The 12,996-nt window shown below is 63.7% G+C and overlaps 2 protein-coding genes across 2 annotated transcripts in view; one reads left to right on the top strand and one right to left on the bottom strand.

Moving 5' to 3' along the window:
* Window positions 1-359: 359 nt before the first annotated feature.
* On the top strand, window positions 360-4,321 carry GALE (UDP-galactose-4-epimerase). The gene is made up of 11 exons (XM_027903424.1): window positions 360-413; window positions 1,031-1,198; window positions 1,272-1,387; window positions 1,563-1,676; window positions 2,066-2,242; window positions 2,340-2,453; window positions 2,548-2,614; window positions 2,716-2,801; window positions 2,922-2,999; window positions 3,135-3,249; window positions 3,326-4,321. Exons 2-11 carry the CDS (start codon window positions 1,078-1,080, stop codon window positions 3,379-3,381), a joined length of 1,044 nt encoding a protein of 347 aa, XP_027759225.1. The 5' UTR covers window positions 360-413; window positions 1,031-1,077; the 3' UTR covers window positions 3,382-4,321.
* Window positions 4,322-4,477: 156 nt separating this feature from the next.
* LYPLA2 (lysophospholipase 2) overlaps window positions 4,478-12,996 on the bottom strand; it is a 9,226-nt gene continuing 707 nt past the window's right edge. Inside the window, exons 2-10 of the mRNA XM_027903427.1 lie at window positions 10,858-10,962; window positions 10,017-10,048; window positions 9,302-9,367; window positions 8,554-8,601; window positions 8,324-8,394; window positions 8,005-8,078; window positions 7,777-7,878; window positions 7,417-7,593; window positions 4,478-6,889 (exon numbers count right to left, since the gene is read on the bottom strand). Coding sequence (XP_027759228.1) covers window positions 6,839-6,889; window positions 7,417-7,593; window positions 7,777-7,878; window positions 8,005-8,078; window positions 8,324-8,394; window positions 8,554-8,601; window positions 9,302-9,367; window positions 10,017-10,048; window positions 10,858-10,935 — 699 coding nt within the window. The 5' untranslated portion in view covers window positions 10,936-10,962 and the 3' untranslated portion in view covers window positions 4,478-6,838. The remainder of the gene's footprint in view (window positions 6,890-7,416; window positions 7,594-7,776; window positions 7,879-8,004; window positions 8,079-8,323; window positions 8,395-8,553; window positions 8,602-9,301; window positions 9,368-10,016; window positions 10,049-10,857; window positions 10,963-12,996) is intronic.

Genomic DNA, 12,996 nt, shown 5'->3' with positions numbered 1-12,996 from the left:
GGAGCTATGGCAGTGTGTAAACACCCCCTGCTCCTCACAGGTCACTTCCCCCCCCAAAAAAAATCTTCTATTTAAAATAATTTATTTTAACAGTTCATTTGCGAGGCGGGAGCCTCGTCCTTCCTTTGGGTGGGGTTTGTGGCTGCGCCTTTCTTTGCCTACAGCTCTGTCTCTCCCATCCCTTCAATGAACTGCAGCAATTAAATAAACCTTCAAATACGAAGTGCTGAAATGGGGTGGAATGGGGCAATAAAGGGCGATTTTGGGGAGGGAGCAGTTCCCTCCTCCCACCGCCAGGCGCCGCCGTCCCTCGGAGGTGTTTTGTCCGCGCCGGGTTCCCGTAGCGGGGGGGGACACGTTTCCATGGAGGGGCCTTAAAGGGGCCGCGCCCGCAGCCGGAGCGGGAGCGGAGAGTGAGTGAGCGGGGAATGGGAATGGGAATGGGAATGGGAATGGGAATGGGAATGGGAATGGGAATGGGAATGGGAATGGGCTGTTCCCCCCCGGCACTGCCCTCCCAGCGTTTTGGGGGGGTGGAAGCTCTCCCCGTGCTGGTCCCACATCCCGGTGACACGGCCGGTCCTTCCCTCCGGGCGTGGAGCAGGAGCTGCTGCTCCTTCCCGGGATCTCCCGGGTCCCACAGACATCCCCGCAGTGTCCCGGGGAGCGGGGCCAGCCCAGGGAAGGGCGGCGAAGGGGGGGGAATTCCAGACCCGCAGGAAAACCAGGGGATGGGTGGGGAAAGGGGCAGAGCCGACCCCACTGCGGAGACCACCCAAATTCATCCCTGCCCCTGTGCTTTGGGGTGAACCCCCAGGGGTCTGCGCTGTGGGATGCGGCAGAGACCGGGATCTCTCGGGCAGGGCGAGGGTTTTTCCCGGGCTGTGGCGGTGCCAGACCCACCCTCCGTGTCCGGGAGGTGTGCCCGGGCTGGCAGGGCGCGCTCCAGCCCATCCCCGTCCCCGGGAGAGCTGCAGGAAGGGCGGGAGGCGCTGCTGACGTGACAGTGCCCCAGCCGTGCCCGTTCCAGGCCGCCCCACACGGAGCCCGAGGGATTTTCCTGCCCCAGGGAGAGCCATGGCCGAGAAGGTCCTGGTGACGGGCGGCGCCGGCTACATCGGCAGCCACTGCGTGCTGGAGCTGCTGGAGGCTGGATACGTCCCCGTGGTCATCGACAACTTCCACAACGCCATCCGAGGTACGGAGGAGCCTCGTCCCTGCCCGGGCACCCCCCAGAAATCCCAGCTCCTCACGCCCCTCCATCCCCGCAGGGTCGGACGCGCTGCCCGAGAGCCTCCGGCGGGTGGAGCAGATCGCGCACCGGCCCGTCCTGTTCCAGGAGCTGGACATCACCGATGGGGCCGCGCTCCAGGAGCTCTTCGGGAAGGTGAGAGCGGGAGCTGCGGTGCCCTGGGCTCACTGGGGGGGAAAAGGGCAGAGCTGAGGGAATCCCTGTTCCTGCGGGGCGTGGAACCCCCCCCGGGGGGGCTGAATTCCTGGGGGGAATCCCGGCTGGTTCCTGCCCAGAAATCCCATGTCCTGTTGCTGTTCCCCCCGTGCAGCACCAGTTCTCGGCCGTGCTGCACTTCGCGGGGCTGAAGGCGGTGGGGGAGTCGGTGCAGAAGCCTCTGGAATATTACAGAGTGAACCTCACCGGGACCATCCGGCTGCTGGAGGTGAGGGGGGGGTGCTCGGGCTGGTGCTGAGGGGCTGCAGGGGGGCTGGGACCACCGTAAAGGGGGGACTTCAGAGCTGCAGGAAAAACGGGGAATGGGTGGAAAAGAGCAGAGACCACCCAAATCAACGCTGTGAGAACTCCCTGCCTCGGGGTAAAGCCTGAGGGACCTCTGCTGTGGGATATGGGAGAGGCCAGGATCTTGGCTGGGTTCCACAGGAGGAACAAGGGCGTGTGATCCTGTGCTGAGGTGGCTGTGCTGCTCCGTGGGCTGCTCCCGGTGCTCCCCATGCCCAGCCCCTGTCCCGGGATGTGGCGGTGCCTGGGCAGGGCTGGCCCTCAGCACAGGGATCCCCCTGACTCAGTGCTGGCTGTTCCTGTCCCCCCCAGACCATGCAGGCCCACGGCGTGAGGAACATCGTGTTCAGCAGCTCTGCCACCGTCTATGGGGACCCCAAATACCTCCCCCTGGACGAGAAGCACCCGGTGGGAGGCTGCACCAACCCCTACGGCAAATCCAAGTTCTTCATCGAGGAGATGATCCGGGATCTCTGCAAAGCAGAGCGGGTGAGGGGCTGCCCCTTTGGGCTGGGAGCAGGGGGCAGGGGTGAGCAGGCAGCCCCCCAGGCACCCACCCAGGCAGTGTCCGTGTCCCCCCCCCCAGGACTGGAACGCCGTTCTCCTGCGCTACTTCAACCCCATCGGTGCCCACGAGTCGGGGATGATCGGGGAGGATCCTCAGGGGATCCCAAACAACCTCATGCCCTACGTGGCGCAGGTACCGCCCCACTGCAGCCTTTGGGGACCCCTGGGATCATGGGGTGGGGAGGGGGGGGGGCACAGGCTGACAGGGCTCCTTGTCCCTCTCTCAGGTGGCAGTGGGACGCCGGGAATTCCTGAGCGTGTTTGGGAACGACTACAAGACGGATGACGGAACGGGTACGGCGGGGAAAGGGTGGAGCAGAACTGCCCTTGCAGCCCCCCCAGCCTGGGGTCACCCCAAGCACGGGGCTCTGCCCTCACCCTCTGGCTCCCTGCAGGAGTCAGGGATTACATCCACGTCGTGGATCTGGCCAAGGGCCACATTGCTGCTCTGAAGAAGCTCAAGGAGAACTGTGGCTGCAAGGTACCCCGGGGGGGCTGCCAGCCCTGGGGGGCGTGGGGTCCTCAGGGGAGATAGAGGCGGGGTTTGGCCCTTGTCTCCTTCCAAAAGCAGCTGATCCCTGTCCCTTTATCCTCTTCCCAGATCTACAATCTGGGCACAGGCACCGGCTACTCTGTCCTGCAGATGGTCCAGGCCATGGAGAAAGCCTCGGGGAGGGAGGTAAGGCCTGACCTGCAGGGCACAGAACCAGCTGCTCCCACCAACCCTCCCTCAGCCCCCTCCCCAAACCATCACTGCCACAGCAGCCCCCCCCTCAGTCCCCTCCCTGAGCCCCCAGAGCTGCTTTCCCTACAGATCAAGTACAAGGTCACGGCCCGGCGGGAGGGGGACGTGGCCTCCTGCTACGCGGACCCAGCGCTGGCCGAGCGGGAGCTGGGCTGGAAAGCTGCCTTTGGGCTGGACAAGATGTGTAAGGACACCCCCTCCCTGGCACATGGGGCAGTGCCAGGCCTGGCCCACCCTCACCTCCCCTCTCCCCGTTCCAGGTGAGGACCTGTGGCGGTGGCAGCTGCAGAATCCCACGGGCTTCAGCAAGAACTGAGCTGGGGCCGAGGGCTGGCCGGGCTCGGGGGCTGCTCCAGGCCAGCCCTTCCTGCCTCCCGCAGCCCCAGCAGGGCCAACACCATCCTGGGAGCAGCTCCAGCTCCCCCTCCTGCCTCTGGCACGGGACAGGAAGGCTGGAGCATCCTCAGCCTCCCTGCTCCTCATCCTCATCCCCCTCGGGTCCTTTGCATCTCACAGAGCAGAACCACAACGGAGAGAAGAGCCAGGGCTTGGTTTGGCTCCCATGGAACCCCCCACGGGAATGTCCAGGGGCTGTGCTTGGCTGGGTCCTGCAGCTCCCTCCCTGTGCCCTGGGAAGTGGCTGCATCCAGCACTTGGACACTGGGAGTCCTGCTGAGCCCAAACTGCAGAGGAACTCCCCCCCACCCATTCCCTGCTGCCCCACCTGGCTCTTGGTCTCGGGGGGAGGCACCCACAGCCCCTGCCCTGGGCAGGGAGAAGGTGCTGAGCCCCAGGAACACCCCCCTTCCCCACTCCCACAGGGACCAGTCACATTCCAAGGCCACCATGGCTCATTTCCCCAGCCCAGGTCTCCGGGGCCAAGGGCTTTGCACACACCCACACCCACCTTTCCCCACCCCCAGCATGGTTTTGGGGACCAAATCTCATCCCACGTGCTCCTGCTGAGCCAGAGAACCCCCTGCCAGGGCAGTGCCAGCCTGGCCCGGGTTATCACCCCACTGGTGCCTGGTTTTGGTTCCACGTTCCCTGTGGCAGCCGCTTCCCAAATCCCGTTGCCAAAGGCTGCCCAGGAGCCTCTCGTGCTGCTCCTGTTTATTCCTGGCAGCTCCCAGGGCTCTGTCAGGCAGGGATGACGCAGTCGGCCCCCTTTGCTGGCGGCTGGATGAATAACTTATGCTTCTAAATTATGAATTGAGCTTTTGATTTGTTTTTAAATAAACTTTCCTACTTTCTAAGTGGCGGCTTTGTTCTGCTTCCCCTCAGCCGGAGCTGCTGCCCCCCAGAAATGGCACCCTGGGGCCTCGTTCTAACCCGCTGCCCTCCCCACCCCTCCCTCCCAGAGGTGCTGCTGGGGGGTCCTGCCCAGGCAGGAATGAGGCCAGCTCAGCTCCGGGGTAGGTTCAGGATTTATTTAACCTTGTTTCTCTGTGGAACGCACGCACACACACACAGAAAACCCCAAACATGTACAAGGAAGACGAGAGAAGGAAAAAAAAAAAAAAAAAGGGGAGGAAAAAAAAAAAAAGAAGAAAAAAACCCAAAAGCTGTATTGAGGAATGGAGAGAAGCCATTCTCCCTCCCGGGTTCCCAGGTGGGGAGTGAGCAGGAATGCTCTGCAGGAAGGGGGGACAAACGAGGCCCCCCCCCAGGGATGGTCCCAGGCCCCCCCCATCGCACACGGTTCCAGTTCACAGTCAATCAGGTCGGTCTGTCCATCATCAGCCCTTGGTACCCCCCCAGGGAGCTGCACTCCCACCCCAGCCAGCCCTCAGTGATCCACGGGGGGCTGCACTCCCACCCCAGCCAGCCCTCAGTGATCCACGGGGGGCTGCATTCCCACCCCAGCCAGCCCTCAGTGATCCACGGGGGGCTGCATTCCCACCCCAGCCAGCCCTCAGTGATCCACAGGGGGCTGCATTCCCACCCCAGCCAGCCCCCCGTGCCCCCACCCTGGCCCAGCACAGGGAGAGGGGACAGAGCAGTGTTAAAACACCACACAGAAGCCCCAGCAGGACTGACCCCCGGGAAAGGGGCAGTGCTGGGCTCCCCCCCAACACCAGCACCAGCTTTGCTGGTTTAAGACTTCCCGAAGGGGAGAAAAAAATTAAAAACCCAACCAAACCCCAAGCCAAGAACCCAACCAAGGGTGGGTCCCACAGATCCAACTCTCCGGAGAGCGGGTTATTGCTTTGGGCATCCCGGGCTGGGGGGGCATGGCTGGAGCAGAGCCCCCTCCAGAGCCCCCCAGCAGCCCCCAGAGCAGCCCCTGGCCCTGGGGAGGTGCCAGCCCTGGCCCCAGCCCACTGCTGGTCCTGGGGCACCGGGCAGAGGCTCCGCAGGGTGAGGGGCTGGGCCCAGACCAGGGGGGAGTGGGGACAGCCCTGGGGCCAGGGGTGGTGTGGGGGAGTTCTAAAATACATGATGAGCCCCAGGCCATGGGGTGTGGGCTCAGCCCGAGGGGGAGGCGAGGGCAGCGCTGCTCAACAGCCACTGCAGGAGGGGAGGGGAGGGGAGGGGGGGCCAGGAGCCCACCCAGAGGAGACATTCGGGGCCCTGTCCCGGGGAGCTGCTGGGGACGGTCCCGGCCCCGCAGCCAGCACGATGCCAGCACTCAGGAGAGGACAAACCCATGGGCAAGGGACCCAGGGGACCCTGTGATTGTACACAGTGGGACAAGAGCCCACAGCCCCAGGGAGCAGAGAGACCCTCGCACTGCCCACAGGACGGGGCGCAGCGGCACCCAGGCCTCAGACGCTGGTGAGATGAGGGCTTGGGGGCAAAGCTGCTTCTTCCAGCTGCGCCAGGAGCCAAACCTGGGGTCCAGGGACATCACCTCTCCCTCCCCGAGCCAGCCCAAGTCCAAAGGAAAGGACAAGTAGCAGCAAGAGAGACATTAAGGACGGGGCCGGAGACGGCTCCGTCTGTGACTGTAAACGAAGCGTCAGGGCTCAGAGCTGGGCTGGGGATGGGGGGAGACACCTCTGGGACCCCCGCAGGGCCGAGGAGGAGATTGTGAAAGCAACAAGAGGAGGAGGAAGGAGGCGATTATCTCAGGGGGGCAGAGCTGCCCAGGCCGGGGGGAGTGTGCGTGTGCGACAGGCGGGGCCGTGCGGGAGGTGCGGGGGCTGCGCTGACCCTGCCCCGGCCCTGGGCAGCCTTTGGCGGTACCGGCCCAGGGCAGAGCCCGCCCCGGGGCCTGGGGGCGTCTGCAGGGGAGTCCCGGGTTCCTGAGCTCTGATTGAAAACCCGTGAGTCGCCTGAGGGGAGGCCGAGAGCAGCCCCCGAGGGCACAGCCCGGGCCGAGACACAGGGGTGCCCCAGCCCTGCCCTGTGCCCGCCACGCTCCCCTCTCCGCACCCGGGCACGTCCCGCCCCTAATACTGGTACAAAAAACCCAAACCCAACAGAAACACCTCCCCTGCCCCATGCCAGCCCCGCAGGCCGCGGGGCCCAGGGGACGGTGACCCCCGCGGAACCCGCTCGGAGCAGGAGGAGGAGGAGGAGGAGGAGGAGAGGAAAGGCCACTCCAAGACTCGCCTTCGACAGCTCCAACCTCGGCTCCGAGAGCAGCAGGGCCAGCCGGGGCACCCCCGGCCCGAGAGGGCGCGGTGAGAGGCGGCGGTGGGGGCAGTGGGGGCAGCGGGAGGTGCAGTGGGGGGCCATGGCTTCTGTTGGCAGCGGGCGGGTCACGGGGGCAGATGGGCGGCGGTGACCTCGGCACCCTCCCCTGCGACAGTCCCGAGCGGCTCCGCTCAGATCCGCGGCAGCAGCTTCTCGATGAACTCCTTCACCGCCATCATCTCCTGCGGGGAGCGCGGGGCCCGTCACCCCAAGGGCACCAAGGACACCCCAAAGGGTGGGCCCTGCCCTGGGAATGGGGGCGCAGGGGCTGTGCAGCCTCCCTGGAGCGAGTTGGGAACAAACCCATCCCGTGTGTTTTCCCTGACCCGCCGCGCTGGGGATGGTCCCAAAGATGCCAAAGGCGATTCCAGACCCCGAGGGTCACAGAATCACATAATATCCTGAGCTGGGAGGGACCCACAAGGATCATCCAGTCCAACTCCTGGCCCTGCACTGACACCCCAGCAATCCCACCCTGTCCCTGAGAGGATCATCCAAACCCTCCTGCAGCTCTGGCAGCCTTGGGGCTGTGCCCACTGCCCTGGGGAGCCTGTTCAGTGCCAACCACCCTCTGGGGTGAAGAACCTTTCCCTGAGATCCAACCTGAGCCTGCCCTTACACAGCTCCAGCCCTTCCCTGTGTCCCATCCCTGCTCACTGAGAGCAGAGACATTCCTGGGGGGAAACCCATCCCCTCCCGCGGCACTGACCTGAGGACAGGAACTGTGCATCACGCCGGGGAAGGTTTTGAACTGGACCTTGGTGGGGGTGACGACAGATTTCAGCTTCTCGGCAGTGAGGGCCCCGAAGCGCACGGGGATCATGGGATCCATCTCCCCGTGGCACTGCAGGATGGCGATGTCCTTGTTCACGCCGTTGTTCGCCGCCTGCCGCGAGAAGGAAACGCTCAGGTGAGGCCATTCCAGCAGGGATGGGCAGCAGTGCTGCATCCCCTGTGCCCAGCGCACCACCCGGCAGCTCCCTGCTCAACAGGGCCGCGGGGAAACTCCGCTCTGGAGAACTCCAGGTGGGAAAACCCTCCCTGCCCCACCCCTCGATGCGTGGGATACCTGTGGGAAGGCCTTGTGGAGCGGGAGCCAGCAGCTGAGCGCCACGATTCCAGCCAGCTGGTGCTGGCAGGTGAGAGCCGTGTACAGCGACAAGGCACCGCCCTGGAGCAGAGGAGGAGGCAGTTAGTGCTGGGAGGGATCCTGGCGCACTCACCCGCCTCAATGTCCCTCTGAGAGGGGTCTTTGGAGGGCAAATGAGGGTCCCGACCCTCATGTGCTCCGGCTCACCTGTGAGAAGCCCCCCAGGATGATGCGGTTGGCGGGGATCCCGTTCTTCATCTCGTGCTCAATAATTGCTTTAACTGGAAGGGGATGGAGAAACGGGTCAGTGGAAGGTGGGGAGGGGGTGAGAAGCATCACCCGACACTTCTAGGTGCACACAGGACATTTGGCACACCAGGGAGAAGCAGAGATCCCAGGGAGAAGGTGGACTGGGATCACAGGAGGGCAGAAACAAAGGAGAGGTGGAAAGAAAACACCCACTTCAGCCCCAGCGAGGGAGAGGCACCCAGGAGCTCGCCACTTCCCCCTCCCCCAAGCTTCTTACTGTTTTCTGCAGCTTTCTTGATCCCAGCTTCATCCTCAGGTGCATCCGGAGTCAATCCCATGAGGTCAAACCTGGGAGAAGCAGCAGGGTGAGCCCCAACCCCTCCCAGCACCCAGGGTGTGGGGAGGCAGGAGCTGGGTGTGCTCTGCCCTCCCAGACCCCCACAGGGCAGTGGGTTTTGCCTCTTCATCCCTCCCACTCCCCCAAAAAGGGTCCCCCAAAGCACTGACCAGGAGGGCATGACCATCTTCATGTTGAGGGTCACCGGGATCCGGGGCCTGCGGAGAAACAGCGTGGCTGGTTTAGCTCCAGGCAGAGCCAAGGGGCACAGGGAGGGGACTGTCCCTCCTGTCCACAGCTGCAGGACACGACTCCCAAGGGAAAGTGGCAGGTCAGGGCCACCAGACCCGGCCCTGGGGCTGCAAGGTGACCCTGGGGATCACCTGCCATCCCTGAGCAGGCCCTGGATGAGCTGGAGGCTCCAGGGCACTGCCAAGCAGCCCAGCTGGGGAGCAGAGCACCTGCATCCCTCTCGTGTTTGCTGCTCCCAAGGCCAAGATGGGACATTGGAAAGGGACAGCAGAGCTCTCCCAGCCCAGTGAGTGCCCCCTGCACGTGTTATTGGCACTGGGGACACATCAGGGCCGTGTCCTTCCCTTTCTGCTGAGCCCTCTCCTGCCTGACCAGAGGATGGAGAAGGAGCTCCAGTGCCTCTGGCTTTCACTGCAGCCACCAGGGATAAGCAGAGGACAAGAGGGGAGGAAAAGAGCCTCAGAGCAGCAGCTCCTGTGCTGGTCAGCTCTGTGGGGAACCGCCCTGCCTGCAGCAGGAACCGGCCACGGCAGCTGAGCCAGCCTGGCTGTGCAGCCCCACGGCTCAGGCCACCATCTGCCTGCCCCAACAAACAGCCCTGGCAGCCTCACAGTCCCCCCCACAACTCCCCCCTCGGGGTATCCCCCAGGCAAGGACAGCACTTACGCGTGAGGGCAAATGTATTTCACGTAGGGGAGGCGGATGGAGGAGAGAGCGTCGGCCCAGCTGTGCCTGCGAGAGAGGGGAGGGCAGAGGGTGTTCAAGGCTTGTCTGAGCCATTTCCCCCAAGGATTCTGCCCCCCCTGCCCCTTCCCTGATGTTATTTTACCAGGTCCTGCCCACCCCAACAGCCTGATCCCCCCGTGAAGCCCCAGCACTGATCCCCCTCTGCATCAGGGCGAGGGCAGAACACAAAGGAGCTGGAGGCAGGGAGGACAAGGACGAGGGGATCTCCTGCAGAGGGAAGGAGCCCCTTTGTCACCTCCATACCCCACACTGTCCTCCCCAGGCGGCTCTGCACACCAGAGATGCCCTGGGCCAGGCACAGCCCGGCTCCCAGCGCTCCCAAGGACTGGAAAAGCCGCAGTGCTTATCAGCAATCCTGAAAGGCAGCACAGAATCCACCCGCGGGGGGTGGGGGCCGCCAGGCTGCCGGCATCATAAATATTCAAGTGCAGACAGCTGCCGGCCTCAATTCCCTGTGATTCCCTGCCATTCCCTGTCAGGGGTGGTGCAGGAAAACCTATGGACCCCAGCCCCAAGCCCCACACGGATATCAGAGCCCTTCCCTCCCCGCCGGGGGACAGCAGCGGCAAAGGGCAAAACACAAACGTCAGCAAAGCCACACATCCCAGGCACAGCCTGCTCCAGGGACACTCACCCCGTGTCTCCAAGGCCATGTAGGAAAATGACCTGTCAAAGAGAAAAAGGAGAGGATTAGCTGGTGTGAGAGTTGGAGCCCTGGGAGAGGGGCAGGGCTGGGCTGGGCCGGCAGTGAGGTGGCAAATGGGCACTGAGTCACTGCCTCGAAGAGACTCAACTCAGCGACGCTCAGGACACGTCTGTGCTGTTTGGAGCGTGAGGGATGGGTGGATCAGGGATGTGGAAGAGGCCCAGCCTGAACCCCAGAATGGTTTGTGTTGGAAGGGACCTTAAATCTCAGCCAGTGCCACCCCCTGCCCTGGGCAGGGACACCTTCCACCAGCCCAGGTTGCTCCAACCTGGCCTTGGACACTTCCAGGGATGGGGCAGCCACAGCTTCTCTGGGCAAACCTGTGCCAGGGCCTGCCCACCCTCACGGGGAGGAATTTTTTCTGTATATCACCGAGCCCTCACAAACCCATCCCCACGGGCTCTCATCTGAGGCTACAGCAACCCCTAAGCCATGGGGGACAGAGGGAAAGCAGCCTGGGCACCCCAGGGAAGGCCCAGTGGGGGACTGTGTTTTCTTTCAAAAGCTCAAACAGCCAATTCAGCTCCAGCTTCCAAGGCCGAGCTGCCAGGCCGTGCCTGTGCTGCCACACTGGAACACCCCAGCCCAAGGACAGTCACTCTTCCCCAGCAAGGCGAGCCCTGGCTGGCCCTGCCTCCCCCACCCCCCATGAGCTGAGGGACCACAGGCTGGGCTCAAGGCTCCTCTGAACCTCATGGAAGCAGCTCCCTGTTTTCCAGCCTCCTGCCAGGAGGGAGGTGGCAGCAGCAGGATGGGGTCCCTCCCTTACCGCAGCGGTCTCCCGCTCTGCCCCTGAGACGGTCACGGCGTCGGCGAGGAGGGGGACAGACATGTTGTTACCACACATACACCGAGAGGGACTCGACACTGGCACCTGCGGGACAGGGGGACAGCGGTGAGGCAGGAAAATAAACTCCTCTTCCCCCCTCTGCCTCCCCCACCCCACCCCCCCACAACTATTTGGGGGAAAATTAAAGGGTAGGTGAAGGCTTTGATGTTGAAAGCCCTCGGGACACCCCACTCCATGCCCGGCCTGGCGGTGCCAGAGAGTCAGGGAGCAGCAAGTGCTCCCCATGTGGAAGTGTTAAAATTAGCTCAAAAATTACACCTCAGAGCCAAAGTTATTCTTGTGACTGCACCGGTGTGGGCAGAGGGTGCAGCCCCAGCATCCCTTCACTCCTTCATCCCCTCATCCCAGCCAGTGGAGCCACGGAGGAGCCTGACCCACATCTGCTCTGACAGGGAAGCAGGAAATGCCAGCAGCAGCAGCAGCACACGGTTTACTGCACTAAAAAAGGTTCCAGCCCTGTTTTATGGGGCTTTTTTAAGGGATAAGCCGGAGCACTGGCAGCTGGCCTGAGCTCCAGCCCCTCCTGGGGCTGTGTCCCCCCAGTGATGGATGATCCTTGTCCTGCCCTGTGATCACAGCCAGGGCCACCACCGCTGTGCCCACCGCCACAGTGTCCTGCCAGCACCAAGGGCTGCCACCTCCCAGATCCCAGGTCCAGCAGGGCTGACAGCCCCCACGACAGTCCACGGTGTTTATTCCCAGCTCCTCACGTGACCCCGCTGACCCACCAGGACTAATTAGTCAGAGTTCGTTTACAGCAATGCCATCATCCCCCAGGAGCAGGATCAGCCTCCCGGAGCAAGATCACAGAATATCCTGAGTTGGAAGGGACCCATAAGGATCACCCAGCCCAACTCCTGGCCCTGCACTGACCCCCAACAATCCCACCCTGTCCCTCAGAGCGCTGTCCAAACACTCCAGGAGCTCTGGGGCCGTGCCCACTGCCCTGGGGAGCCTGTTCAGTGCCCAACCACCCTCTGGGGGAAGAACCTTTCCCTGAGATCCAACCTAAACCTCCCTGACAGCTCCAGCCATTCCCCAAGTCCTGTCCCTGCTCACACAGAGCAGAGATCGGAGCTGCCCCTCTGAGGAAGCTGCAGACCCCACAGTCTGCTCCAGCCTCACACCCCACAGCAGCATCATCCCCAGGAGGGTCTGGATCGCCCAAGCCTTCCCCAGATCCCGGTATCCCAGCAGACATCCTTACCCAAGAGAAACAGCCTCCTCCTCCTCCACTCCCAGCCCGGGCCAAAGACCTGCCCGACTCGTTCCCCCCGGACTGCTCGTCAGCCGCTTCCCGGCTCCAATAAAAACACCGGCAAACCACCGGCTCCCCGGATCTGACACAGACACGCGGCCCACGTGCTCGCGTGTGTGTGTGTACTCCAGGAGAAAAACAACCCGCACCTGCCAAAAATCCCGGCGACGGGAGCCATAAATAAAAAAGCACCTCTTGAGAAGCATCTCCCCCCTCCTCGGCAGACGGAGCCGCTCCCCGGGCGGGCTCAGCCCTCACGGCTCTGCCTTGCTCTTGTTGCGGGGGGGCTCCGGGGAAAGGAGGGGCTGGGGGTGGGTGGTCAGAGCTGCCCCAAACACCCCGTGGGGACGGCTGGGAATGACCTGCGAGGGAACACGACCCCGGGAGCAGCGGGGAGGACAAAGCCCCACAGCCCGCGTGGGTGTGGAAGCACCGCCACAGCGATACAGGCGGCGGAGCCGGGTCCGATCGGGGCTGTTTGAAGCGTGGCATCCACATTTATACACACACACACACACACCTCCCCTGCTCCCCGACCCCCATCAGGACGGGGGGGGCAACCGGTGTTAATTAGCGTTAATGATTACGGGGTGCCAGCCGCTCGCACGGGCCCGAACCCCCCGCAGGGGAGGCTGGAGAAGCAAATCCCGGGAGCGGATGGGGAGGAGGCGGGAGCCGGCCTGACCTGCCCCAGGCGAGGCGGGAGCGCCGGTTTTCTCCGGGAAAACCGGGATTCTGGGAGAGGCTATTCCCGGAGGGCTCGCAGGGGACCCCGGGAGGGGGGGAATTGGGGTAGGTTT

The sequence above is a fragment of the Empidonax traillii genome, unplaced genomic scaffold (genome assembly GCF_003031625.1).
Source record: "Empidonax traillii isolate 1590-97213 ecotype Southwest subspecies unplaced genomic scaffold, ASM303162v1 scaffold958:size599741, whole genome shotgun sequence".
In the NCBI taxonomy this organism is placed as follows: Eukaryota; Metazoa; Chordata; class Aves; order Passeriformes; family Tyrannidae; genus Empidonax; species Empidonax traillii.
This window is presented reverse-complemented; position numbering and strand designations above follow the sequence as displayed.